General features: G+C 39.6%; 2 protein-coding genes and 1 long non-coding RNA gene across 8 annotated transcripts in view; 2 read left to right on the top strand and 1 right to left on the bottom strand.

Moving 5' to 3' along the window:
- The window catches only part of mafgb (MAF bZIP transcription factor Gb), a 25,346-nt gene extending 9,886 nt beyond the window's left edge, over positions 1-15,460 (top strand). For 2 of the 3 annotated variants that reach the window (XM_088419351.1, XM_088419350.1), the window contains exons 2-3: positions 9,614-9,679; positions 11,173-15,460. In XM_088419351.1, the coding sequence (XP_088275477.1) occupies positions 9,644-9,679; positions 11,173-11,652 (516 nt within the window). In that variant the 5' untranslated portion in view covers positions 9,614-9,643 and the 3' untranslated portion in view covers positions 11,653-15,460. Of the gene's footprint in view, positions 1-9,613; positions 9,729-11,172 lie in introns of those variants that run through there. The other variant, XM_088419352.1, reaches the window with a different exon arrangement.
- LOC148420892 (uncharacterized) lies at positions 5,830-22,411 on the bottom strand. Of its 2 annotated transcripts, none has more exons than XR_015866128.1 (3): positions 22,236-22,411; positions 21,664-21,722; positions 5,830-6,520 (listed from the first exon to the last, which is right to left on the bottom strand). It is a non-coding gene; the product is annotated as an uncharacterized LOC148420892 (long non-coding RNA). The 2 variants fall into 2 exon arrangements; XR_015866129.1 differs by lacking the exon at positions 5,830-6,520 and adding an exon at positions 21,246-21,595.
- Positions 16,510-27,713, top strand: cp110 (centriolar coiled-coil protein 110). 3 transcript variants are annotated; one of them, XM_088419346.1, is made up of 9 exons: positions 16,510-16,926; positions 17,728-17,853; positions 18,217-20,449; positions 21,655-21,752; positions 23,612-23,728; positions 24,762-24,860; positions 25,014-25,130; positions 26,852-26,934; positions 27,165-27,713. In XM_088419346.1, the coding sequence occupies exons 1-9, from the start codon at positions 16,804-16,806 to the stop codon at positions 27,334-27,336; spliced, it is 3,168 nt and encodes a 1,055-aa protein (XP_088275472.1). In that variant the 5' UTR covers positions 16,510-16,803; the 3' UTR covers positions 27,337-27,713. The 3 variants fall into 3 exon arrangements, with proteins under 3 accessions (XP_088275472.1, XP_088275474.1, XP_088275475.1); XM_088419348.1 differs by lacking the exon at positions 17,728-17,853; XM_088419349.1 differs by lacking the exons at positions 26,852-26,934; positions 27,165-27,713 and adding an exon at positions 26,389-26,824.

Raw genomic sequence — 27,713 nt, 5'->3', positions numbered from 1 at the left:
CTCTCATTTGTGTGAAAGACAGCTGGGCATTGTTAAGAACAACCGAATCAGTAGGGATGGGCAACTGGTGGCGCACAGGCGGACCATACTCCGAGTGCCCCCCCTCCTTTTTTGTGCCAAACAAACTAAAAAATCTGAAACAAAAACAACAACAAAAATAATAAATATCAAATACATTTAATATTAAAAAGTGGAAGATGATGGAAAACAGTTTCTGAAAAAGAACAAAATATTACAGGCCATTGTGGAAAAAAAATCTTCCAAATCTATCAGTGCCAAGCTGTGAGTATGCAGAGGTTGACTAATTTTAAGTTGTAATATGACCATTTACTGCTAATTGGCAGACATGGCTTAGTTGCAATGGGTCTTATACAGTACTGCCCTTTCCTACACAGTGGAGTTGGAAAGATATACCTCAATAATACTAAAATTATGAATGATTTGATTATTTTTTTATGGCAAAAATGCACAACATAAAATCTTGCATCTAACGTTATTTTGCTGTAACTTTTTTCCATTCTCGAATCCTAAGTGTGATGCCAGAGAGCCCTTTGCACTCCAATAAATAGTTTGATAAAAATCACACAAGTGTCTTTGTTTGCTTGTAAAACTGATGGAGAGATCATTTACATCTAGATTTTGGGTTTCAGGTTTTAACAATGTTTTGTTATTAATGCAGTTTTGAGCTTAGTGTGATTACTGGCTATTATTGGGGTGTCTTTGAGGGTTGAAAAATATAGGCAAAAGTGTAATTTGAGAACGTCACTGTAACAAATAGTTAAATAAATATTTCTAAGACAAAATAACATGAATTGAAATCAAGCTTTAGATGAGTTTCTTTTGAAACACAATTTCTAGTGTCATTTTGTGGTGAGGGTGTTCCTCATATTATGAATGCTGGGTTCATAGTGCCATTTATGGGACAAAGCCTTTCCGTTTTTGTTCTAATATATTCTTCATGTCTGCTATTTCAGGCTTTGCAAACTTCCCATTTAATAGCTCCCTGATCTTATTTGGACCCTCTTGACACACGCACACTCTGAAAGTGTACTCTCTTGTGAACGCCTCCTCGGTCTATCCATGGTCTCTGTTGTGAGGCCACTTCTTCGCTCGCAGGTTGCCATTATTGCTTATCTGATTCCTAAATCTCAATTAGCCGCCCTCCAGAGCTCGCCGTTAATTATTTACCGACATTCGCAGCCCACATACTGTAGATCATCGTTCGGCAACTTTGACTGTGGGGGGTGGCCGGAATTACATTTTCATTAGACATATCCTGCTTTTCTTACCAAAAAAAAAATAATCTCATTATGAAGATGAAACCAAAGTGCAGAAAGCAAAAACATTGCCAAAGTTTGGCTTCAGCCACATCTGCTTCTTCTCAACCAGGAAATAAACCTGCTCATTAATCTGCCTACCTACCTGTATTTTCCATCTTCGCTTATTGTCAGTAGGGATGTAACAATTACGAAAGCTCACAATTTGGTTTGATATTGGTGGCACAATATGATATCAATTGCAATAGGTTTAAAGTATTTGTACATTTGTGTTTGAGCTGTGCGATACTTAAGATCTTGGTATTAATGGATGCTAAGTAAATATCGGTGCCAGTATCACCGATACCAATTAGTTTTAGGCTCATAAAGTATTAAGATATTTTATAATGTTTGACCTATTACTATTTTTTATTTAGGATTTAGTGAGGAACCTGTGAGAAACGAAAAAAAAAGAAATAAATGCAAAAGCTCAATAATACCTATTTGATATCGATACAATATCAATATTGACTTTGGTATTGATTCTATCGATACATGGATTGATCTCCACAGCCATACTGCGCCATACATGTCATAAAGAGGGGATGAAAAAACTCTATTTCAGGTCACAACATGAAAATAACGTAAATCGGGGACATTGTAACACAGGGGTCCACTGTATATTTTACCATGAGCGGCTGTCCTTATCCAAACAGTGTTTATACTGTATTTCTATGAGTTCATGATGGTAGTATTGCTTCAGCAATGATAGACCATAGTCTACAACAAATTATTATGCTTGCGGAAGTTCTTTATCGTGTACCAGTCAACCTTCATCAGTCTATTCCTTTTGACGTGAACACTTTGTAGCCACTTTGTAGTAATGTAGCCTGTAGGTTGTCTGTAGTGTAGAAAACACCTCATCGGCTGCGTAACACAAAACACAGAAGTAGATTGTTTTTGCGTAGAGCGGCTCATTATTTTGCAGTGAAACAAGACCACAGCAATACCCAGACATGTTAAATGCAGGGAATCTCTATTTTCATCAATGTCATTAAGCGAGCCAAATTTAGCTGGTGGTGAGTGAATTTTGGCCTGCGGGCCACATATTGCTGACCTTTGCTATAGCAAAGTGAGAGCAGGTTTTGTTATCTCTTGACATGGGCAGGATTAGCTGCAGAGGCAGTATTTCTCCACATGTTCCTTTTGTCATCTCTGTCCTACTCCACTTACTACTGTCCCCGTTCTCAGTAATTGTTTGGTCACTATGCAGGCACAGTTAAACTTCTTGTTATGCTTGGATTACTCTCCAAATATAGACTTGCCACTGGATCACTCTTACCAGCTATTCTTAATCATTCTCTTCTGTGTTTGTGCTTGTGTACTGTACAGCCACATTCACAAGCCCTTGGGTTTATTTGTGTGCGTTTGTTTGTGTAAGCGCGTGTGTGCCTGTGTGTGTGTGTGTGTATGCCAGGAGCCCAACATGAGCTGGAGGTCGCTTTCTAAGAAATTCTTCTCAGTGTTGTTGGCCTGGCGCAAAAGGTTTTTCTCAAAGAAGATTAATTAGGGTACATTGTGAAGAAGATACACACATACACACACACACACAGAAATACAAATGCAGCGCTTTCTGTCTGTACTTCATGAAAACGGTTTTTCCCGTCTTTTTTATCATTATCACTGTTTCACCTACAGCGCTTTCTGTCTGTACTTCATCAAAATAGTTTTTTCCGACTGTTTATCATTGTCAGTATTTCACTTGGTCCAGGACTATGTGTGTATTGTATGTGCATGTTTGATGGTCAGCAGTGGATGAGCTTCAGAACTTTTCTAATTGGAGGTTTTAGCCGTGGTCGTTGCTGAGCTCAGTTCTTTTCTCTCCGACCCCAATCCTCCACTGCTGCCCCCCTCACTGGTCGTCTCTCCATCCTCCCTCCACCCACCTCCGTACCCAACAGCTAAGCTCTTACAAATGTGTTGAGGATGCATTTTCACCCAAACACCCTCCCACCCCCTGCCTCCCTCTTCCTCTCCTCCCTTGCCATCCTATCCCTCCATCCGAACCTATGCCCCCCCCCCCGCTCAAGTTCTTTTCTGTCTCCCTTGTCATTTGCACCCCCCAGCCTGTTCTCCCTCCGCACTCAGCATTTTTCTCAGCTGTGGGTGTGATGTCTCCGCTGTAGCGCTAATCAGCTCTGGAGACGTCAGCATTCTTTGAGTTCTCCTTCACAACCTCCTCCAGCATCACATCTCCTCTTACCTTTTCTCCTAAGTCCTATCCCCGCTTGTGTTTTAGCCATCACGGCATGTCATTTGCTTGTGTGCATGTTTATGTTTGTTTGTGCTGTAACTATAAGCAGCTCCACTCTTGAGTCGTCAGCATTCTTTCTGCGGCCACATCGAAATACAGCCGGGCACAGCAGAAAAGCTGTCCGTAGTAGCAAGAGTGTCAGTGCCGCGACCACCCCACTTGCACGTTGGAAAGGACGCCACTGGCAAGTCCAAGATGGATGGCGATACCTTTGCTCAGCAGATGATCCCTAACCTGGGTCACCTACACATGACCTGTGCTGTCCAAGACGGGTTGTGTGCAGCAGGGCACCTTTTTTGTCTAATAAAAGTGTGCAGTACCCATTTACAGTTCTTCCCAAACATGCGGTAACTTGGAGCAATCTGCAGTACATTATTTGATGATGATCTAAAAGTGCTGAGCGATGCACCTTCACTCACCGCTGAACAGCAAAGTGTTTGTTTCGTTAGCGTCAATAGAACATTGTGTCTGCCTTCTATACCTTTTCAAAAACCCACACAACTATGATACAATTGATATTTAGATAATCTATAAATAATCTATAAAACTACGATACAATTGATATTTAGATAATCATGCATCTGTTATTCACCTTGATGTCCTGAAGGTTCTGGTTTTGCTGGTTGCGAACAAGCATGATAACTGGTGCATCTTGATATTTGTACGTGCGTCCAAACATTGTGTGGCTAGTTATGGGAGGGGACAAGATGATAATTTGTCCAATCATCTGCCCTTGGGACCTGTCAGTCGTGATGAGTGTCAATGGTATGCCATGAGTTAAAAAAAATGTGCATGGTGCATGGATGTAGATGCCCTCGTCGCCCCATCATGCTTAATAAAAGCAAACAAAACAGCTCAAAAAAGGAAAGACAAAGTAAAAAATAAAGGAGCTAAAGCTAAAATGTCTAAAATAGAAATGTCTTTCAGTCGAAGCCAAGCCGAACACAACATCCTGCTCCCGAGGCTGCCAGAGTCACTGGCTAGCTAACGTGATCGCAGAGTCAACATTGACTCTCCCGCTGTGTCCCGCTTCTCTCGGCGGGCAAAAGTTGTCATCACTGCCACCTGCGCAGCTTCAGATAATAAATGCAGATTTGGCTATCCCCACAAGTAGATCCGTTAAACCGGTTTGTGGTACTGTTTTTAAGCCCACTGGACCATTTCCCAGAGAAAAAACTGTAGCAGGTGTTTTTCAGAGAAATTTTACACCACCAATTCCTAGGCATCTATCAAACTCATGCAACCATGGTTGTGTTGTTTGCCCAATAAAAACTGAGCAGCTTAGAACAAGAACGTCTCAATGGACTAACGATTCTCTCTGTTGAGAACAGAGCAAAGGCTTTGGTCCCAACAAGCATTTATTGGCCCGCACGATGAGATTCAAATGAGTGAGCGTGTCTTCCTTTTTCTTATGAAGTGGAATTCGTGAGATTCAAATCTATATGTAAATTCGCTTTGTTGTATTTTGGTGCCACAATGACCTTTTTGCAAAAATTATTTCAGATTTAAGTTTTGTAAAACAGACTATAATATATTGGAACATGGAATAGACTGGAACAACTGCTGAAAACACTTTGTTTTACAACTAAACATTAGACCTGCGTTATCTAAATTGTGGGCAGGAGGTTGTCATTTTGCCTTGTAACTGCCGCTTCCTGTCAACCAAAAATGACATCAGAGTACCTAACGGCTCAGCTTTTGAATGTCACATGACCAAACCCTAAATGATCCAGGACAGTCGTTTCTTAAGCCCTGAGCAATGTTGTGTCATGTTCAGTCGACAACATGTCTCGCAATGCATACTTGCCATTTGATTTTGACTTCATAAATGCTTCAGAGACTCTGGACTGTCTGGGTTTGGCACATGGACCCTTCCTTGAGCAAGTTTAACTTAAACAGTAAACAGCGTTGGGAGAAAAATAAGCATGAGAATCACACAACAATTTTTATTTTCACACCTGTGTTTGTACAGCACAGGTCAAAAGGTTTGGACATTCAAATGTGTTTTCTTTATTTTCAAACCTATTTACATTCTCACTAAAGGCATCAAAACCTATAAATGAACACATGGAGTTACAGTATGTATTGAACAAAAATGTGAAATAGCTGAGACATAAAAATAAACATCAAACGTAGCCGTCCTTTGCTCTGATTACTGCTTTGCACACTTTTGGCATTCCATCATTGAACTTCAAGAGGTAGTCCCCTGAAAGGGTTTTCACTTCATTGGGCTGCCTTAACTAGATCAATTTGGTCAAAAGGTTTGGGACCATCAATTGTGTTGTGCTGAAGTAAGGTGAATACACAGCCGACAGCCCTATTGAACAGCAGTTAAAATTCATTTTATGGACAACTGTTAAAATTATTTTTGCTTGCTTTTCTTATTTAGGCTGGCTGAGACCTAGAACAAAAAATATTTTATAGATGTCACATTTACAAATAATATTCTATAATTTATTCCTTTTAGAATATATATTTTACATTGTGCAGAATAAATATAAGAGATCCTTTCTATTTTCTCGTTTTTAACTTATTTTGTGCCATCTATTTTTAGACACCGCTTTACCCAAATAACTGAAAAAAAAACCCTGTATAAATAAATAAATAAATAAATACATATCTGAGCTACTCAGTGGAAGAGGAGTCAGCATGTTCGGCTCACAGATCAGGGTCCTGCATGAGTTCAATTCCAGCTCGTGCTTGCCTTCATGTGTGAAGTTTGCATGTTCTCCCTGAGCTTGCATGGATTTTTCTCTGGACACTCGGGCTTCCTCTCACACACCAAAAAAACATGCATGGCAGGTGTATTAGGCTCTCTAGATTGTCCTTAGGTGTAATTGGGTGCGTGAGTGGTTGTTCGTCCCGCTGTGTCCTGCAATTGGCTGGCAACCAGTTGAGGATGTCCCCCGCCTACTGCCCATAGACCAGCGACCTTAGTAGGGAAAAGCAGCTATAAAAAAATGGATGGATAAGTAAATATATGGAATTGAATGTCTGGACTATGGATAATCAGCTTTTTCTGTTTTGTTGATGTGGTTTGCATTGTGCTGAACTTGAAATTTGACTGCATGTGCATGTTTGGGTATTTGCAGTGGAACGTGGATATTATTGTGCCCCCCTTAGCATGGTGGCAGGGGAATGTGTTGGCATGCTTTCTGTTTGTATGTAGATGAGGGGTTATGGGGGTTGGGCACGGGGGAAATAAACCTGTGCCTGGCAGTAAAAACGCCTTCTTTTTTGCCTCTCTGTTTTCACTTCCCCCACCATCTCTCCACCCCCACCCCCAAAGGCACCCTTAGTCTTCATGTCTTTGATCCATCTATTGTGTGATGATGTTGCACCTCCAGCTGTGGGAGCGTACAACGCATGCCAGCACACTGCATGCATACTTCAATAGAGCTCCCGATGTATCAAAAATGATGCCTTTGCAAACAAAAATAATTCTCAGTTTTGATTGTCACAGAGTGATTTGATATTTTTCCATTTGAGGTTGCACTTTGCTGTGTTGTAGAGTGACAGTATATCTTACGGTGTGTGTGATCATTATTTTGGCTCTTTCATGTAGGTTAAGGAAAATACATTGACTCTTTCTATGAGTAGGTATAACTTTGGTGGCAAAGCTGTTGAAACTGTGACGGCAACAACTACCCGGTAATCATCTCTGTGTCTTTAATGTGCTCCGGCTATGTAATGTATGTGCTTACAATGTACAGTACTGTACATTTTCTCTGCTCCACTGCTATTTTTAACAGTTGAAACTGCAGCATTCTCACAGACCCACAGAGGTGCACTGTGGGGGAGGTTGATTGCTCAATGTTGCCGGGCCAACAACTACTATTAATAATAACAATAATTAAAGATACATCACATTTTTGGTCACTGAAAATTTTCAGTTGGAAATGGCAAAACATGGATCTTCTGAAAGACAAACCTAGAACAAGACATTCGAAAACAGATGTTATGATGACGCAAAAACCAGCAAGCGTCTTGTCTGAATTTCATGAAAGCATATTGTAGGAGAGGGGCGTCTCTTGGTAGTCAACCACTGTAAAGCATTTCAGCGGGACGACAGGTCAGCCCCCCGCACCCCCAAAAAAGACGAACAACGTCGCTTCACACACCAACGATGTGTTGCAAAATAAACACAAAAAATAGTACATGGATGACACTGCAATGGCTTTTGTAACTTTGTTAGCAGAGGGGCGAACTTAAGTCCTGATCATTCATTTTTTTGTTGCCATTGCATCAGAGCTACCAAAATCAACACAATGCCTTTAAAAAATTCTTAATTGCTGATAAACCTGAATGAAATGAAAATCCCCAAACTATTACACATATATTTTATGAGCCCTTGCTTACTCAGACATAAAAACAACAAAAAAAGGAGTAAAACTTAATTTGACTTTGAGAAGGGTAAGGCTGCTAGAAGACCGCTAATCAATTACACTGTCATTGTACAATATGGCATGAGTCTCAGTGTTACCGCTAAACTACTTTGTATGTTATGTATGCAGTGCACGTGGTGCATTCAAACACAGTTGGACATTTCAAAATCAAACAGGAAAAAGGTCAGTCCAATAATGTCTAATAATGTCAAAAGTCCACCGTCCGTCACTCTTTCATTGTAGCTGTTTGAATGTGCAGAGTTTAAATTATTGACTGAAGGCGTGGTGGGTCACTGATGACTGACGTACCAGCAGAATAATATAAAATGACCACCTCTGTTCAGAGCCATCATAAGCAGATTTCATTCATTCTCATCATTCATTTACAAACCTGTGCAGGGCACTGCTTGCTTGTGACATTACAGTCCGTTCCCAAAGCTGCAAAGCAATATGCAAAAAAAGGTTCATTTTTTTCAGTGTCTTGATTTTTGGCCAAGTGTTTCTCCTTTTTGGCCAAATATTTTTGGTGCATCCCTACTAATGATAACATGGATTTTAATAATAATGAAATACACAAAACTGATAGCTCTTTCAGGGCACCCAAAATGCTTCAAAAATCCTACCTGCAAAATGATCATTTCCAGATTCCTTTTTATTGCTAATGTTTTTCAATCTTTCCTCAATCCACTGTTCAAATTTGTTTATGGCAGTTGCACTTTTTTTTGTAAGGAAGTGGGACATGTATATAGGTTGTTTATAAACAGTAAAAGGTGACCCGGTGGAAAGTGACAGAAACAAGACGGAATTTGCACGGCACAGGAGGACAGGGCAGAGGGAGGGAGAAAGAGCGAGGCGAAGAATCTGCTGAGTCATCGTGACTGATCTCATGATGATCGCTTAGGTCAGAGCAGCAACAAGAGACACCCTTTAATGAATACACACACATGCGCACACACACATGCGCAGAGGTCTGAGAGATGAGAGACAGACTCACACACCGGGGCACAAAGCATCCCCTTGTGGAGTTGTGTACTCAGAGGACTGATGTCATCTTTTTCTCGACTGTGTTGACTCCTTTATACTCAAGCCTTTTGTCTTTTGTTTCCATGTAGAGTAAGTTACTACAGTACATGTAAAATGCACACATGTATTTGTTTCTGTGACTGTCGCGGTTAGACATTTGTATTCTTGTCAGGTGTCTCACTGCTTTCCCGTATGCTGCTACTTGCATGGATAAGATGTGTGTATGAGTATGAAAGTCACAGTTGGCTTTCCCCTGGAGTCCTTCCCACAAATTCTATCACTTCCTCTTCTTTCGGTTCACTTGGTAGCGATTGGCCTGAAGCCAACCAATAACGCTTCAACTTGACGAAAGCAACAGACACTGTCACTGCAACCATCAAGAAACAGGAAGTCAGGGAAATTCTAAGAAATATTGTGTGTCACTTTCACTCATACAACCTGATATTGATGCGCACCGTTTCACATATTCAAACACCGGTCCTCCAGAGGTACAACTGGATCTATTTTGTTTGTGCTTGACCTGGTGGGTAGTGGCCCACAAATAGCAATACGTAATTAACTGTGGAAATTGCAAAGGTCTTTTTTTTTTTTAATCATTCTTACTTGCTGTGTTATTTTTTTCTGCATTTGTTTAGATTTTTACAGAAGAACAAGGCTCCTGTGGCATGACGACGACAAACAAAGGAAATAAAGCCTTAAAGGTGAGGGAAGACATCTACCAAGTGGTACAGTTCAGGCAGGTTCACCATGGTACGGTTTGAATCATGAAGTAATCCCAAATGAAGTAAACCTTATTAGCTGGAATTTACTTTACTGATTGGTCAAGCAACAGCAATTATATGACCATAGTTGAGCTGCAAAGCAACATCTAATTTTACAGTTAATCGAACTAAAAATGGACATGACTATGCAGTGGTGTAATAATAATAATAATAATAATAATAATATTGATAATAATGATAACGCATTTTATTTAAAGGCGCCTTTCTTGGCACTGAAGAACACTGCACAATATGTTACATTACATTAAATAAAACAACAAAGTGGAATTTATATATATATATATATATATATATATATATATATATATATATATATATATGCAGACTATGTACTGTACAGATTACTGACAATGCCTGTAACCTAACCCTAACCCAATCAGCCTATCAAAAGAAATCCTGCACGAGCAACTATCTTACCAAAACATACTACTGCTAGTCTAAACCTTGCATTTGAATTAATATTGCATATGTGGAATATGAATGAAAAAGCACCTGAGGAGACTTCTGAGGAGACGGCCATTTTGCCACTAGCTGTTGAAGGAAAGCTGCATCATAATCGCTCAGTCTGGCAAAGCCCAATCACAGCTCGGCATGTGGATGTCATATGACGAAACTCAGTAATTGTACCTTGTAATTCTAACCTGAGCGCTGGGCACTGTCATGTCATATTCAGTCAACAAAGAGACGATAAAACGGCCACTCTTTGAGATAGATACTGTACATACGGGTGGAATTCGTTTTTTTTCATTCATATTCCACAATACTATAAGAATGCAATAAAAATCTTTTGAGCAAGCATGGTTTGCTAAAAGGTGATCTCTAGGTACAGCAACTGTGTAAGGCTATCAGCGTCAAAGTGTGCAGCGTTATTTATGTTTCTCAAACCAGCTCTCCGGCTAATTCATGCTAGACACAGCAATAAAGAACCCCAAGCCGCCAGTAAACAATGGCAACAGGTGTCACATGTCAATGTTAATGTAATTAAGTCATTAGTTGGCGCCCTGAATTAGCGACTGAACGTGATTTCAGAACAATGTTGCATTGTTTGTATTGGAAGTCAGGAGCAACAGTTGCAGTAGAGCAAGAGCAGTCAAGCTGTTGTTCCACCCCTAATGCCATGTTTGGAAGAGTGGGGGCGCATCGATTGTGTTTTTATAAACAATCGTTTTTGTCTTGACTTCCTCTTTAAGCATTGTATATTTAAAAGACAAAATGCTCAACCAAACCTTCCAGCGCAACGTTAGTCACAGACAAACGGTCTATTTTTTCTGCTTATTCTGTGACTTTCTTTGTTTCGTCTTCTCTTGATTACACGGCATGTGCGTCCAATAGAGCCCCCTGTCTACACGCACATTTTGTTGTGTTTGATTGACCGAGGTGTATTTGATGTGATTCCTTCTTCCTTTATGAAGGTGAAGCGAGAGCCAGGGGAGAATGGCACCAGCTTGACAGATGACGAGCTGGTGACCATGTCAGTGCGGGAGCTGAACCAGCATCTCCGGGGGCTCACCAAGGAAGAGATCCTGCAACTGAAGCAGCGGCGGCGCACCCTGAAGAATCGGGGCTACGCCGCCAGCTGCCGGGTCAAGAGAGTCACCCAGAAGGAAGAGCTGGAGAAACAAAAGGCCCAGCTGCAACAGGAAGTGGACAAACTGGCCAATGAGAACGCCTCCATGCGCCTGGAGCTGGACGCTCTCAGGTCCAAATATGAGGCCTTACAGACCTTTGCCAGGACTGTGGCGAGAAGCCCCACCGTGGGGGTCGGAGTCCGGGCTGGAGGGGGAGGAGGAGGTGTGGCGTCATCAGTCATTGGCCCACTCATACCCGGGAAGGCAGCAACGGCGACGAGTGTCATTACAATTGTGAAGTCCAAAACGGATGCACGGTCTTGAGGGAGGTTTTGGATTGACAAAGGTGAATCAGGATGGAATTCAGCTGCGTCTAAGAATTTCCGCTTGCCACGGCTCCTTCACTGCCCTGGTGGCCTGTGTCTCCACACCGACTTACTTGACAGGTCACAAGTGCAGTGAAGGACAAGATGGAAGCGGAGCACTTGGCCAAGCCTTTCTCACAAAGGATCGGGCATTTGAAAGTTGATCATTGAAAAGAACCCTCGTTGTAGTCAGGACCCAATGTTCCATTCCACGGTTAAACAAACAGATGGCAATGGAACATTTCCGTGATGGATTCAGAGACACAATAGTCTGATAGATCATCCATCTCATGTGACCCGTTAATTTCATTGGCTGCAGATGAGTCTTGCTGCAACCTTGTCATATCAGAACAGAATATACGTATATATGAAATGCAATTGTGTTACTTGTATTTTTACTGTTTTGTACTGTGTTGTCATTCACATGAGGTTCAAATTGTATTCTCTGTGTGTGAATTGTTATATATCAGGAATTCCGTGAAATTCACAATCGCTTTGTTATATTTGGTCACGTGTCTTTTTTTTCTACGGTCTTGACTTCTCATATTGGCCCTGTTTTTATTTTTAATTCCAATGTCATCACAGGTAGCCAACAGAAGAATTGATTTAAAAAAAATAGGAAAAACTACATGTAACTGTGGAAAAAAAATCTCAACAAATCTTTTTTATGATTCTCAACAGATGTAAACATTTGGAAAAAAGTAGAAGGGGAAATGCCTAGGACTGCTCATTGAAACATTTGCAGAAGTAAAGAAAAAGCATTGGTTAATATTGCAATCACTCTAATAAAGTGAGCAGTCCGGATGTCTTCGATAGCTTTCAGCTCTGCGTTGTTCTATGAGCTATGTAGAAGCCTCCGACCATAATACCGTAATAATGATCATGATAACAATAACATCCATTGTGTGATTTTGCATTTGTGCATGTGCGGTATCCACAAATTTATATCATAGAGTTATTTCCTCAATTTAAATAATTCTTGAGGAAACTCCCAACAAAAAGCTTATTGAATGGTACAGTCTGCTTCTCAGAGTAGTTCAGCCGATGACTGACAAAATTGTTTTTCTTAGGTTTTGTTTTTACATGCGTTCACATAAATGAAGAGTCACTAACATAAGCTTTACAATTAAAAAGAACTTGTGTGGTGTTCTTTAAAAAAAATAATGAATCATTGTCTGTGTATGGTAGCATCTCAACTTTTATAAGGACAGCTAGCTTTGCATTGTTTGTATTGACCTGTGAAAAATAAGGTGACAAAATCAGTTTGATATACAGTATCTCTCTATTTTGCAACTGTACCAAAAGTGGCTTAACTACTGAATAGCTTTGTTCTTTCTCTTGTGACTAGGCACTTGTGTGTAGCCGTGAACTAGCGTGTGGTGTGCTGTGTATGTGATGGGGAAACTATAACTTTCATTGTACTTGATGGTCACAACTTTGATCCTTGTTTGACTTCAGGGCGAGTGATGACACAGCGGCTAACCGTGTTAGTTCTCTTATTATAATCTGAACATGTTGAATCACCTGCCCATATTCTGTATTTCTGGTTTTTAATTTTTTTTTTTTTACTTTCTGATCTTTAACTTACTTCTTAAGTTGTGCTCTCGCATGCTTCAAAGTAACAGTGATGTGAAGCTTTTTTTTCCTCAACTGTGGGTACATTTAATGTTAAGATTAATTTGTATTCATCTTCTTTTACATGTACAATGTACATGATGTCTTACAGAGTGAACGATAAAACCTGCTATTTCATGGCTCATCTATCAAGGTGTGACTTGCAGCCATTGGAAAATTGCTTGAAACACTTTAGGAAGGAAAACCTAATCTTAATAGATTATTTTGTCAAGATAGATGTAATCTACAAGACTGGAAAAGCATACGATGCTTACTGAAACCACTTTATCGCTTTTGCAGTTTTCAGTACCAAGTTTATAAAGCTTTTAAGTTGTACACACCGGCGACCCAAGTGAGGATAAGCGGCAATGGAAAATGGATGGATGGATCAAATATGTGCACACAACAGGGAGACTAAACAACAGCTCCACTGAATATCAGTTTGATAAATCGCCTTCCTCCTCCTCTATAGCCTAAAAATTAAAAATGTAAACTAATAAATTATGGTATGGATTTGCAAACAAAGTCATGTCCACAATATAACACGCTTCATAGGTTTAAAATGTGTCGTTTTCTTTTTTAACGTATTGCTTCCTTGTTATTGTGAGGTTTCCTCCTTGTCTCATGATGCTTGTTAAATTTATTTGTTCTGTTTTTGACTATTGTGTTTGATATGGTGTACTTGGTTTTGCTCTATAAAAAAAAGGAAAAGGTTTTTGCTAAAATTCTCAATGTCAAACCCTGTCTCAACATTCAGGATGAATACCATACGTTGTGAATGTAATGGTGTCAAGACGGTGTTTAGTTGTCTTAATATGCAAACTGCAAACACAGGAGACGTACTGCTATTGTTGCTTGTGTCAAATTGTTCAGGTTCAGTGTGTTGTGGCAAGGTTAAAGAGTTTATATTCACAGTGTTTAGCAATACAGTATGTGACTGGGTATCAAATGTTTTGCGGTTTATTTGTTTATATCTGGTTTTTGTGTTGTGACTTGCCTTGCTTCCCCCAGCATATTATTGTATTTATTAATGTAGACAGGAAAAAATCTGATATTTTTCTATCTATTTCATTTCGACAGACATCGTTTCTTGTTGTGTTCTTCTCGTGTGAAGCTGTGTGTTTGGTCTTGAATGTAGTTCATCCAAACATTGTGTCAGCTGAAATTTGACCTGCAGTCATTATCAAACGGGGTTTCCGTTACACATATTATGAGCTTGACATCTTTTTCTGCTTCCTGCACAGACATTTTTTGTTACTAATGAAAAGACGTTTCATCACTAGCCCAAGCAACTGCTCGTAAATCATATTCATACATATTTTATGACACAGGAAAAGACCTAGTGACAAATGATAAAAGTGAACAATTTTCACGCTTTGGAGACTGAATTAACTGAACCCTTGTTGAAAACGTCTAACGATTGTACAGAGAATTCTTATCAATAACCTCTTATCAGTAGTCACTCAGTTATTTCTCTCTGTAGTCAATCACACATTCTGACTAAAAGCCTTCAACCACCTCCAAAGCTGATCAATGAGAGTAAATGAACCAAACAGTCCTTTGATCGTTTGTTTGGTGCGCTGATCAATAATAATGTTCGCTTTGCTTCGGCTGGTCCTGCACTGGCATCAAATCATTTCAACATATTTTTGCTGTTTTCTTCTTTTTCATCACACTGTTGTCTGTTTGCCCTTCAAACTATGTGTATCTAATGGTGATCCTTTGGTCAGATTATACATTAAAGCTGGGATATTTTTGTGTCTGAAAGTAAACAATGGTCAATTTAAAGTTATAGAGAAGTAGTGAGTTTGTCTGACTGTGACACAGCCTGTTCAGAAAAGGTCCTGTAATAAGAAAATATGTGTTTTGTACTATTTCTGTATGGGGTGTAATAAATTATTAAACTGTTCTTTCTATGGGAAAATACTGAAAATGTGACAGTCTTTGTAAGTATTTATCTTCAACTAAATTATTGTTTTATTTCATTTTTGTAGATACATAAGTGATGATGACAAGGTACTGGTAATTAGGAATTAACTGTTTCATCATCAGTCTAATGTTTTTTTTTTATTTATTGATGTATATACTGTATGTTTGTCAATAAACAGTTTACTTTATTTTGTATATGACCAATAAACATGGTTTAAAATAGATCATTTGTTTAGTATTTTTTCATTGCAAGTAAATTTGTTCCATCTAGATTTGACACACAATTTTGTCAGCTTTCTCCGGTTATTTCCACAAAACGCAAAGGAGGATTTCAGATGACAGAGAAAATGGACATTGGACATAGAGTTGCAAGGGATAGCAGTGTTTAGCAGCTCTTGAATTAATGTAAATTTTGTTATCACTTATGTCAAACCACTGTCATCCTCGTCTTGACCACATGCATTAGAATATTGTAAAAGTAAAAATATCTCATTTCACTATACTTGAAATTATCAAATTGAAGCATAATCCGCAACGCTACACACACAGTGAAATATTATCATAATTGCAAATTGTATCATTTCTAATGATTATAGCTTCCAGCAAATGAAAAACAAATTTCCCCTTTTAGGAAATTAGAATATGGTATTTGGAAGAAAAAAAAAATCCATTAAATACTGGAAGAAGTAAACCATGTGTGTTGTCCTCTACATAATAATTATAATACATATTTTACTACATATTAAGATTAGTGCGTTCATCAAACATTCTGATTGAAATTTAAGTTCGTTGTTGGTTTCTTTGTGTGTGTGTGTGCGTGTGAGCGTGTGCGTGCGCGTGCGCGTGCGTGTGCGTGTGCGTGTGTGTGTGTGTGTGTGTGTGTGTGTGTGTGTGTGTGTGTGTGTCCTGTGGTAGCCCATAAATGCAGTGTCTTAAATTAGTGGACCAAAAGAAAAACAAACGTCCATTCAAGAAATGCACCCATTGTCCCTGTAGGAGGCACTGTCGCGTTTTATTTCAGTAGCACTCTTCTTCGCGCCCAACGAACTGGCGTTTGTGAATATACGGACTTCTATAAACTCTATCAAGTTGATACCTCGGAACTTTATAAACGATATATCACTTGGTATCAAGGCTTTGAAAAGTGAAACAAAAAATATTTTTTTGTATGTTCTTGAAAATGTTCTCCTTTTTTTTCTTATATCTTGTTGTTGTCAATAAATCCGTGAAATCCAGTCCTGGTCTTCTTGATCTCCAAACTGTCAACACTGGTGCTAGTTTCGCCGGGAAGAGAGGCGGGTAAAACGTAAACACGCTTGACTTGCACAAATTGGGTTACTCTTATTATTGACTTAAATGGAGGTGATAATGCGAGTGTTTCCTCAACGTTCTTATTTGGGATTAATAAATTTACTTGTCTCTTGATTAACCAACGAAATAGCGAGATACTTATCTCCAAAATTAGCCAGCCAGCTAGCTAAATATCATTGGCACGTCATAGCTACCGTTATCAAAGAGAAAATAGCACCGGAGCTTAGTTTGATCCTCGACTGTCAGGAAAAATCCAATGGAGGACTACGATACATTTGTGCGTAATCGTCTGTCACGTCTGCAGAAAAAGGAGGAGGAACGCAAAAAGTCAGCGTCTTCTGTAATTCGCATCTATGGAGCGCCTATCCTGCCCCCCGTGGTATGAGCGTTTCTTTCTATCTACCTAGCTCTTAATTTAGGTAACATACATCATCTTTTGGTTAAAATGAAGTCCTTGAGTCTTGACTTGGAGCTCACTTGTACATTCTTCTTGCTTGAAACGATCAATTGCTCACCACTGGGGCATTTGGGTGGTTTTAACGTGATCACAAAATGCACTCTCAACCATTTACTAAATTTGATCACGTCGACCGTTTTTCATGCATTTGTCAAACTTTTGTCTGTTATTGTACATTTCGCATAATTTTTTTGTTCACCAACAAATTTTACCAAACGTGTTGCTTTCATTACTGGACATTGGACGACCAGAACGCAACATACTCGAATAGTCAAGGAGATATTTGATATGTATCAAACCCACCAACCATGTCTCTGTGTCGTTACTGGATAGAACGAGGTTCTAGTAATAGTTTTGATTTAAAAACAAAGAAAAAACAAATAACAACAAAACAGTCATAGACCTGTTGTGAATCATGCCCTTGTTGGCCAATAGCCGGTAATAGCTCACTTGGAAATGAACATGCACATGTTTAGAAAAAATTAAATTCAAGTTTAGATTTATTTATTGAATTTTCACTCTATGAGGGTATTCCTAACTTTTTGTGAGAAGTGTTTAATGGGTACTGGAGTGAGTTTGTAACATTCCCTAATCCCATAACTAAATAATAAGTAATTATAAGTAAATAGTTTATTTGTGATAATAACCATCATCTGTGGCAATGTTAGTATTTTTTTTTTTAATATCTGAGTTCCATCTCATAACTAATTTCTTTCAAAACAGCTCAACGATACACTGCGAGAAGAAATGCAGCAACACAGAGAAGCAGCGCAAAAATATGCTACTCGTCAAAGGTTGAAGGGCAATCAAAGACTGGCATACGTGCAAACAATTCTACACGATGTTCAGGTACTTGAAAGTAGATATATGCCCCCTGAAATAAAAATATTTGTCGGTACGTGTTGTGGCAAAGACAAGGGCTGAACGATTTCACGAAAAAAATTGTGATATCTCAATATCAGAATTGCAGTCGTAAAATAGGTAATTAAAGACTGCATTTTCTTCCGTGGAGTACAATCTGTTTTATTATTAAACCAAATATAGAATTCTTGGTATGGCTGTGTGTATGTTGTCTTGGCAAATGATTTTATCAAGCTGTTTTGAGCTTCAACACAACCAAACATGTTTGGATGTGGTTTTTATTCATAAAGCACCTCTATTTTTCTTCTCAACACCACAGGTAGACTTATAGTTTGTTTTTTAAAATTACAGATGAGGCATTCACCAACATTGGAGGACTTACTTCAGGAATTAAAGGTCACCCCCAAATCCTTGGGTTCCTCCACCTCCACTGAATCTAATCAGCAAAGTATAAATGAAGATACAGAAATGAATGATAGTCCATGCCTTCCTCAGTTCTCATCAACAACAAATAGTGCCTTTTTCACCTCTCATGTGATTCCTCAACCAGGTCACAAGGAACAGCGCCATGTTGATCTTGGAAACCAACAAGCCCCTAAACCAAATTATTTTAACAGTGCAAATCACTGTTCTGTACCCCTAGACTGTATGACTCATGCATCTTTGGAAAATAACACTGCTCTTTCAGAATGTCTTGACATAAGGAGTGCTGGCCATGGCCCAGAGGAAACTAATAATACCACTGACTTTTTCTTTGACACAACTTCAAAGACAATTGTCAACATGCCCGATATTATTAGCTACCCCCCCATAGATGGAGAAGAATTGGAGAGAAGTGGACAAGAGTCATCCCTTTGTCATGATTTTATAATAATGAATGACAGTTGTTCTGCTGCATTTGCCAAGGATTCAATCAAAAGTGACCATTTCCCTGAAGACAGAAGTGAAAAGAGTCAAACGATAAGTGCCGAGAGTCAAGATAATCTTCCCTCTTCAACTGCACTTGATATGAAGGAAGGCCAAAACATTAAGCAAGGGGTGGTCTCCGTCCCCTCGTCAGAGACGTGTCGCACTTCAGACGTTCCTGAGTTACGTCAAACGCCAAGCTTTGATTCTAAATGTACTGATCAGCTTACTCAGCAGATCATCCCAGCAAGTCCAGAGTCAGTGTGCACCCAGGTAGCCCGACCACAATCACAGTCTTCTAATCGGCCAAGCCTCCAGGAGCTGCTGAGAAAATCTCAGGAGTACCGCGAGCAACAGCGCTTGCTTAGGAACCAAGCCAAAAATGCTAGAAATCAGGAGAAAGCACAAGAGAAACCATGTGTTGAGGAGAAGAGCCTCTCTGATAAGGAGAACAATGAGTTTCATTATAAAAGTACAGGGGGTAGAAAAACTAAAGAGAAGAGGTTTGTTAAAACAATGAACACTAACTGCAGAAAGGCAAACCGTGACCCTGAAAAAGTATCTGAACAAATCGTTCTTCCTCACCCGCAGCCATTGTCCCAATCCCAAAGTCCAAAAGTCGATTACATTACCGGCGATGAGGCTGCCACGGACCCGCTTATTTATCTGCAAGGGCATGGTACTCATCACGCCATCCCAGTGCCTTATTTGTGTCACAGTCCTGTTTACAATATTTCTTCAAATAGTTTACCAGATGGAGGAGGCGATAACATCAGGGGTAAAGTTTTGGTTAGCTCAAGCTATAATGAAAGCCACAAGGCTGTTGAAGAACAAAACCTGGGTGACGCACCAAGCGTCACAGTCCAGAGTTCACAGCACATGAACCAGCTGGAGTCCTGCTTGTCTACCTTAAAAGAATTGATTTCTGACCTGGGCTCATCCCTCATGGAAATTGGAGAGAAATGGGAGGATAGGCCTGATGAAGTAAATGGAGAAAAGCTCGACCAAAGGAATAATGAGGGTCCAAATAGACAATCACTTGACTTTAACAGAAATATGCTTGGAAACACAGATGAGCAAAACAGCCTAGACAACAGTCCTTCAGTCTTGCAGGATAAAGAAAAAGAAGTTGTTAATTTAGCAGAGCTCAGTCTGGTCAACACCTTTCCCTTTCGGGAACAAATCAATGAAGAAGCATTCAACGTGATGTCTGGACATCTCCAGGGAAGCGGAAAGCAGCAGTCACCAGCTAAACGTGTGCTCACTGTAGCCAAGTGTATGCCAATTCTTAATGTTTGTAGAAATCTTCTATCAGGAGCCGCAGTCCCTCAAGATGTTTCGGTATTGTCGGGCAGCAATTCACATCATTCCGAAAGAGCGCACAAGTTGTCTATGGACGTTCATAGCTCCGCTAATGTGCTCTCTGTCAGCCGATCGTTGGATGGGGACACGATGTCTGATGTGTGGCCCCTTGAGGATTCGGGGTCCGAGCAGGATTCGGATGACTACTTGGTTCAAGCAAACGGGCTGACCCCCAGGGGCATGGCAGGTATTGAGGGCACGTCATCCGAGGTCGAGAGGAGACTACTCTTGCATGTGACAGACAACCTTGATATGACGGTAGCACCGAGCACTGAAGCCCTTTCGGAGGTTATGTCCAGCTGCAGCACTTGCAGAGGTAAGACCCACATGTTAAATGCACATTCCATCAGCTATAAAAATCATCTCAGTAAGGCGTCTTGTATTGTTTATTTTTTTTACTAAGATATAGTTGTTTATGTTTTGGCACAAATCTAAATACAGGACATACCGAACATGATTTTCACATCTTCAATTCCACAAACGTATGCGCAACTTTCACGCTTTTTACTGTTGCACGTTCATTTATCATGACTTCTCATTTATAAACGTTCAATTCTGCTTGTGAGTGTTGAATGTATGTTTGTGATTCAGCTGGTATGTACATTTATTTTTATGACAACCGTCAGTCAAAGTTCTAAGATATTCACAACACAACAGGCCTCAAATATTGACACGTTTATAATAGTTTGGATTCCAGACTTTGTTCTGACTTCTGAGGCAGATATAACATCCCTGCAGAAAGATTTTTTTTTACTTTAAAAGTTTTCCCAATTCGTCTCATGGCTCTTTTATCTTCACAATAACGATTGTTTTGATAGCTGTATTTCAGCCATAGACATGCATGCTCATGTTTTCATGTGTGCCATGTCAGCTCAGGCGCTGGTGTTGTTAGTTACTGAAATGTTAATTTTCAATGTGAATTTTAACTTTTTATTGAATGCATGGGAATGTACATGAATTTATTCGATTTAGTACAATTGCAGTTTTCTTTATAACGTGAAAATAAATGTATTATAAAAGAGGAAATAGTAAGGGAGGCATATTCCTTAGAAATGAATTCCTTAGAAAAAATAGAAATACTGTTAAGGTTCTATACTTTACACTGTGGAGGGCTCGGTCACACAATTTACACAATTTACTTCCTTGCTAGAAGGTTGACAGGCTACATTCAGGAATTCATTCCTCCATCACATGCACAGATCATTTCTATAATGCTCACTTTTTTTTTTGGATAATTCCATTAACTGTTTCCAGCTTCTTAGAATTTGATATGAAACATGAAAATACAAATACGCTAACAAAATGGGATTAAATGTACTCCTGTGTTTGTTGCACATTGAAAACGATTGATTTGAATCGCAAATAAATGAGTCAGAAGTACAATTGGCTGGCGACCAGTCCGGGTTGTAACCAAAGACTGTCCCGAAGTCAGATGGGATGTCTCAACTCTCAAGTGTCAAATCTGAGGCGCGAGAGAAAATTGATGGATGGATTAATAGATGACGGTTGTTTTATGTTCAGTGGCCTCACCTGGGAATGACCACTTTACGGAAGAACGAAAAAAGGTCCACGCCGCTCAAGTCAGAGCTCTGCAAGGAGAGCACAAGAGACAGCGCAAGGTGAGACACAAACTACCATATTTAAAACATTGATTTTCAGTGTGAAAACAGAAAAGTGGATTAAAAAAAAAAAGATTGTGAATGTCTGTTCAATTCTTTGAGCAAAAAGCTAGAAAGTGCTGGAAAACAATAATGATGTCGGCTCCATTTTTCTACTAGGTACATATTTATTACACTGTACAGTAGTCACACAAAGCTCCGCTATCCTATTGGGCCATTTCTTGCGTGATGTTACATCACTTTCTGCTCTGAAGGTCTGATAATAATAATTACTGTGGAGCAACCATAATTCATTTGTGCAAAGATTGTGACTCCACCCAAAGCCATCTATTCAAAGACAGAGAATAAATGTTGAATATTTTTTAGGTTACATGTTAAGTGAAAAGATTCTCTGCTCCATTTAAATGAATTAATGAATAAATTGCATTGCATTGCATTCATTCATTCATCCATGAATTCACATGTAAAATGATGTTGCATTACCTGATGGAGTGCTTTCCAAAGAGCCAGGTCATAGGCAGACCACAGACAGGGCTCATTACAAGAGACCTTCAGAATTTCTGCCCGAAAGAACAAAAAAAAAACAAAAACCGAGGTATTCCAACATAAATGTTTCATCACCTGCCTAAGAGCTTAGATTGTATGGTGGCCTGTGTGCATGCCTGTATGTGTGTGTGTGTGCGTGTGTGTGTGTGCGTGCACACTTCAAGGGCGCCAGCTGTTCTTTGCCATTCATTTCCTCTATCTTCAGCTTGTTTTTAGTTGGATGTTCTCGACATATTAATCACGGACCCTGTTTAATTAATATATCCTTTACAACAATGTAATGAACTCAAGCCATAAAATAAAAATGTTCCTTTTCGTCTCCTCTCTGCCCTCCTGTGATTTGTGATTAGATGGTTGCCCATGCTGGCTGGAGCCTTTGCTCAGAGGGAGGAGGGGAGCGAGGGAATTGACACAGAAAAGCAAAAGATAATGTCTTTAATTCATGAGTGTCCATGGTTAAGTGCCAGATCGTCCTGGTCTTTTTGTTTTGTTTTGTTTTGTTTTTTTGGTGTCTCATCTCTCGGTTTTGTCTCATGCTTCCTGTGCTGTTTTTTTTTTTTTCTTTCTGGCTGTATACATTCTGTCTTCTCTCCTATCTCATTATCCACATCGTCCCGCTCCCATTCTCCATCCCTTCACTTCTGCCTCTTTCTCTCTACCCTCAATTAATTCCTTCCTCCTGCCTCATTTTCTTTCAATTCCAATTCAATATTTGCCAACCTTGTCTGCTTCCCCCAATATCTGCTGGTGCTCATACATGCACCAGCACACACACGCACACACACACTCACACTGCAACCCCACGTCAGTATGCCTGACTTCCCTTCTTAGGCACTTGCAGTGCATTACTGGCCAACCCAGAGCTCGTCATTCTCACACTCTCTGTCAGGCTTTCGTCTTGAGTTCACAGGAACGTTTCCAAAAGTCTCTCAGGTATTACTCTTGTGTTTGTCGGTGATGTGAGACGTTCTGCTGTTTTTCTCTTTACTGTATGTATTTATCACCAGTTATTCTACTCTTTCAAGTTAAAACATTTATAAGTTCCTCTGACCCCTGTTTTTTTTTAAATCACTTCTTTTGTGCAAGCACTCGTTATCTCTTCTCAATCAACAAGTGAGAGACAACAACCTATCGTCGTTTATGATTCTGTGTTAAAGCTGTGCGTTTGCATGGATGCACTAAACAGATGCCAAGCAAAAGACCTTGAGAGTCTGCAAAATTAATTGGTTGTCACAGACGGAATTAGCATTCTCCTCTCTTCGTCTCATGTTTTCATTATTCACGCGGCTCATCACTCGTTCCCTCTTCATTAGCCCCCCGGCCCTCCTCTAGAGCAATGCCGCCCCCTGCTGTTAGCTGCTGTCAAAGGCTATCTGACGCGCAGGCTGCTCAAGACTGAGAGAGTGGCACAGCTGGTGCGCATCATTGGGGTGAGTAAAGCCTGCCATTGTGGCATCTGCTCGAGCTAAACAGCGCTGCTTTGGTATGCTGAAATGCTTTTGTCGCTTCTACCGCGGTTCTTCAAAGCAGGGTGCACACGTTGATTTTTGGCATCTGATTTTTACAAGGTGAAGCACGTGGAACGAAGACAATATTGAGAAGGTTTCCTTACTGCTCTAATAATGCTGTGTACGAGAAACTCCTACACAAGGCACCACACACTTCACAAAACCGGAGCAAAGTTAATCGACAACTTTTTTTTATCGAGTAGTAATCGTTCAAAGCTGGTGTTGTAATTTAAGAGGACAAATCCTCTGATTTCAGCGTCAGCAGTAACGTTTCCCCGGTTTCTATAGTCCTTCATTAAACTGGACTGGTTATCTTGTTTGTGTATTCAAAATATGCCATTTGCAAATACAGTACTGTTTTACTTTTGAAACCGATGACCAAACCAGGACCGGAATCTGCTTCAGTAAGATTAGTTTTAGTCCTTCTCGTGTGGTATTGCTTTTGCTGTTGTTTTTCCAATTCATAGTACTACATACACAACCGCAATTGGGGAAATTTGCTTAGTAATAAACCTTATTTCAAATGACAAATTTTGTCTGATAATTCAGTTAATCGTGGGATAATCAATCAACTAATTGATTCTAAAAATATTCTATAGTAAGTACATGAGTGTTCTACCCCTAACCAGATTTCTGTTTGTGTACAATTGTGTCACATGGTATCCAGACTGCTGGAAAACAAAGGAGTGCAGTGAACCATGGTTGGGCATTGGCTGACCTTGTGTTGACCTCACATAAAAATTTGCATCCACTTAATATAATCCGATAAACGTGCCCCTGTTAACCAATAGGATTTAAGCAAAATGCTCAAATCCGGCATTACGCTATGTGTGTACTCTGCTCGAGACTAAACTGACAGTAAATGAGGCTTTTAATTGGATTCATTTGTTCTTTATGCTCAAATTTAAATATTTATTTTCTTCTGTGATTACTAAGTGTGGTGTTTTACTTTCAGGACACAAAACAATTCCTGGGGGATTTCCAGCTGCCTACTCACAAAAGGGAAATCTGTGACAAACAGGATCTTTTATTACGGCACAGAGTCTCTCTGCAGGTATTAAGTCAGCCACATGCCATACCCATCTGTTGACTTGCCTCCTGCCAATGTGGATTTATTCCTTAAATAGCAAATTACCCAGAACGGATAGTGAGATTTCACATGTTGACTCAAGCTAGCGTCTGCTGTGTGACTGTTTCCCTCTTCCAGCTGCGAGCGGCCCGTTACGAAATATACGATATCTTCTTCTGCCTGTCAGTGGCGGAAAGGATGCACCTGATTCGTTTGGACAGAGAGCTGCTCAGGGAAAGAATGATCAGACGACAGGTAACTGGCGGTTTTCAAGCCATATGGGAAAAATGCTGTGAAAAGCACTGTGTGACATAGCGAACGACGGTTCCTCGACCCGTGAGCGCATGAACTTTTGCAAATTTTTGAGTGCCTTTTTTTTTTCTTCATATTGCAAACTAAAATTTCAGTTCAACCAGGCTTTGAATGCATCTCTTCAGTTAAGGCGGGAGAAAATAAAATAGAACCTTTATCTTTCAGCAGATACTGTAAGTAATTCAGTCAGTGACTGCAGGGAAGTGGTTTGAAAAAAGTAAACAAAGTAACGTTTTCAAAAAAATACAGGCTTAATAAACCCACTCTAAAAAAGGTTTAAAACTATTCAATGACAATGAATTTAACTAAAACTCAAGGTGCTACTGGACATTTTGATTCATTTTAAATCATTTTGATTTATTACAATTTGCACGACTTGATACAAGTCAGTCAAAAATGATATCATGAAATGATATTTTAATATGCTATTTGTTGGGCTGGCAATAATGTCAGTATATCGGTGTATCTCAAGATGAAGTGACAATATGCATATTGCAACAGGCTGTTCAGTTTACAATATATTGTGCATCAGTTTTCAGATGTCTTATTTTGGTTATACAGTATTTGGTTCATATTTTTTTCTCGCCGACACCATCTTACAAAGTGACCAAGAAGGAATATCCATTGCATTAGGTAAATTTTTTAAGTCTGGCGTGTTTCACTTATGTTTGGTAACAAAATGGCCGACCAAGACAAATGGCAAATTTGACAACACACGTCCAACCACACATCACCATCCAGACACAAGCATGTCCGAAATAGGGTCCAGCAAGCCAGACCATAATATCAAAATCAAAAGAAGTGGAAAAAAAAGAACATAAAAAAAGAGCGTTAATGGAAAAAAAGAACGTTAGTCGTAGCTTGATTAGTGTTTTTCTTTAGTGCCCTGGATTGACAGTTTGAACTTTGTTTCCAAACAACACCGTGCGGACATGATTGATTTCAGAACAACAGCGTGATGCTCAAATTGGAGCCTGCTCACTCTGGGAACCAAAGATTATGGTTAAGTGTTGTCGTGACTGCTTCTGGGAAGAACTTCAAAATAAAAGTCCAACAATAATTTTTCTGTCATATATTACGTGTACCATAGTACCATACCCATTTATACAGTAAAACTTATTTACAACGAAACTTGCATGTCATTTTTTTTTTTTAAATCCATGCATTGAGCATTTCCCTCTTTCTTACTTCCTCACACAAGGAAAAATGCCCCTGTTGCATAACATTTGATGCGTGGAGCTCATGAACGTGTCAAGCTTAATCCAAGCGTAACACTTGAAGATGGGATAAAAGTCAGAAAGATGAAAGATGGACCAAGCAAAGTATGAAATTATGAAAACAAATGCTTGTAGATTTGCCAATTTCTTTTTTTTCAATGTTGGATGGCTTTGTTTTTAACTTTGCACAACATGTTTTTTTTATGTTTAAGTCCGAGACATAGATTTGCTGTTGTGAAAACTTTCTGATTGCAAATATCAGTGCCACTGTATAGAAGGATTAGCTGACTTCCTCACAACGTAGGGCTTTAACCCCCCCCCCCCCCCCCCTCCCCCACACACACATAAACATGCAGGATATGAATACAATGAGCAAAGCTTCAAATGTTAGCGCTATATTTCTGATTGTCGCACCAACAATTCCTACGTGTGTTTTTGCTTTTTCAGATGGGGCAAACCAAGGGTCCAAAAGGAAGGCGTTCTCTATCTGCTGCAAGGCAGAAGTCTCTCTTGGGGAAAAGAGAGATCTTGTGAGTATTCTGTTGTGGATTTATGAGTCCTTACCAGCTCTGCTCTGTGTTGTCCCATGAAAAGATATTAAATATTGACAACAACAAAAAATGTAGACAATTTGGTCAGGTATTGCATGCATTTTTGATAACAATGTATGCTTGTATTAAATATATTATTATAAATATATTTGGACCGCCGTCAGAACATTTTGTCATCAGCCGAGCCGATGCTCTCTTTCACGCTTCAGGATCCAGGAAAAGGTGTCCGAAAGACACAGGAGAGTTGTGACAACTGAACACAAGACTGGATTCAGAAGCAAACAGCTGCTTGAAGCCAAGCGAGGGCCATTGAAAACAAAGCCTGCAAGGACCTCACAGAGCTGGTCCTCCTGCAGACCACGAGGACGTGTGCTTGTTTGAAAAAGCTGAATCTGGTGTGTGGAAACGTGCAAGTGGACATTGTTTTGTGTTGGATCAAAATTACTTGAGTTCATGAAATATTTACACATTAAGTAGAAGGACACTGTTTTTTGTTTTTTAAATGTCATCCAGTTTTTTCCTCATTTCAAGATGGAAAGAATAAGTAGAATGTTTTGTGATTATGTTTACAGTATTTTGTGACCCCAGGTTGGACTATCGTACTTCAATAAGTCTGCTCTCCTTTATTGTTGTCTCATTTATCAGGCCTGTTTTACATAAATAGGTCAAAAGCCTTGTTTTTTTTCTCTCCAGAGTGAGGTTTGTGTGATGTTTATTTTTGTATTTTGTAGGTATGCATTAAACGTTTGACAACAGGA

Source organism: Hippichthys cyanospilos, chromosome 7 (assembly GCF_059441005.1).
Source record: "Hippichthys cyanospilos isolate Australia breed blue-spotted pipefish chromosome 7, RoL_Hcya_1.0, whole genome shotgun sequence".
Lineage (NCBI taxonomy): Eukaryota > Metazoa > Chordata > Actinopteri > Syngnathiformes > Syngnathidae > Hippichthys > Hippichthys cyanospilos.
This window is presented reverse-complemented; position numbering and strand designations above follow the sequence as displayed.

Bases quoted from the DNA above. Each gene is read 5' to 3' on its own strand.
- cp110 (XM_088419346.1), top strand. From the start codon at position 16,804: ATGGAGGACTACGATACATTTGTGCGTAATCGTCTGTCACGTCTGCAG. The intron at 17,854-18,216 runs GTACTTGAAAGT...TTAAAATTACAG, and splicing joins CAATTCTACACGATGTTCAG to ATGAGGCATTCACCAACATT. The intron at 23,729-24,761 runs GTGAGTAAAGCC...TTTTACTTTCAG, and splicing joins AGCTGGTGCGCATCATTGGG to GACACAAAACAATTCCTGGG.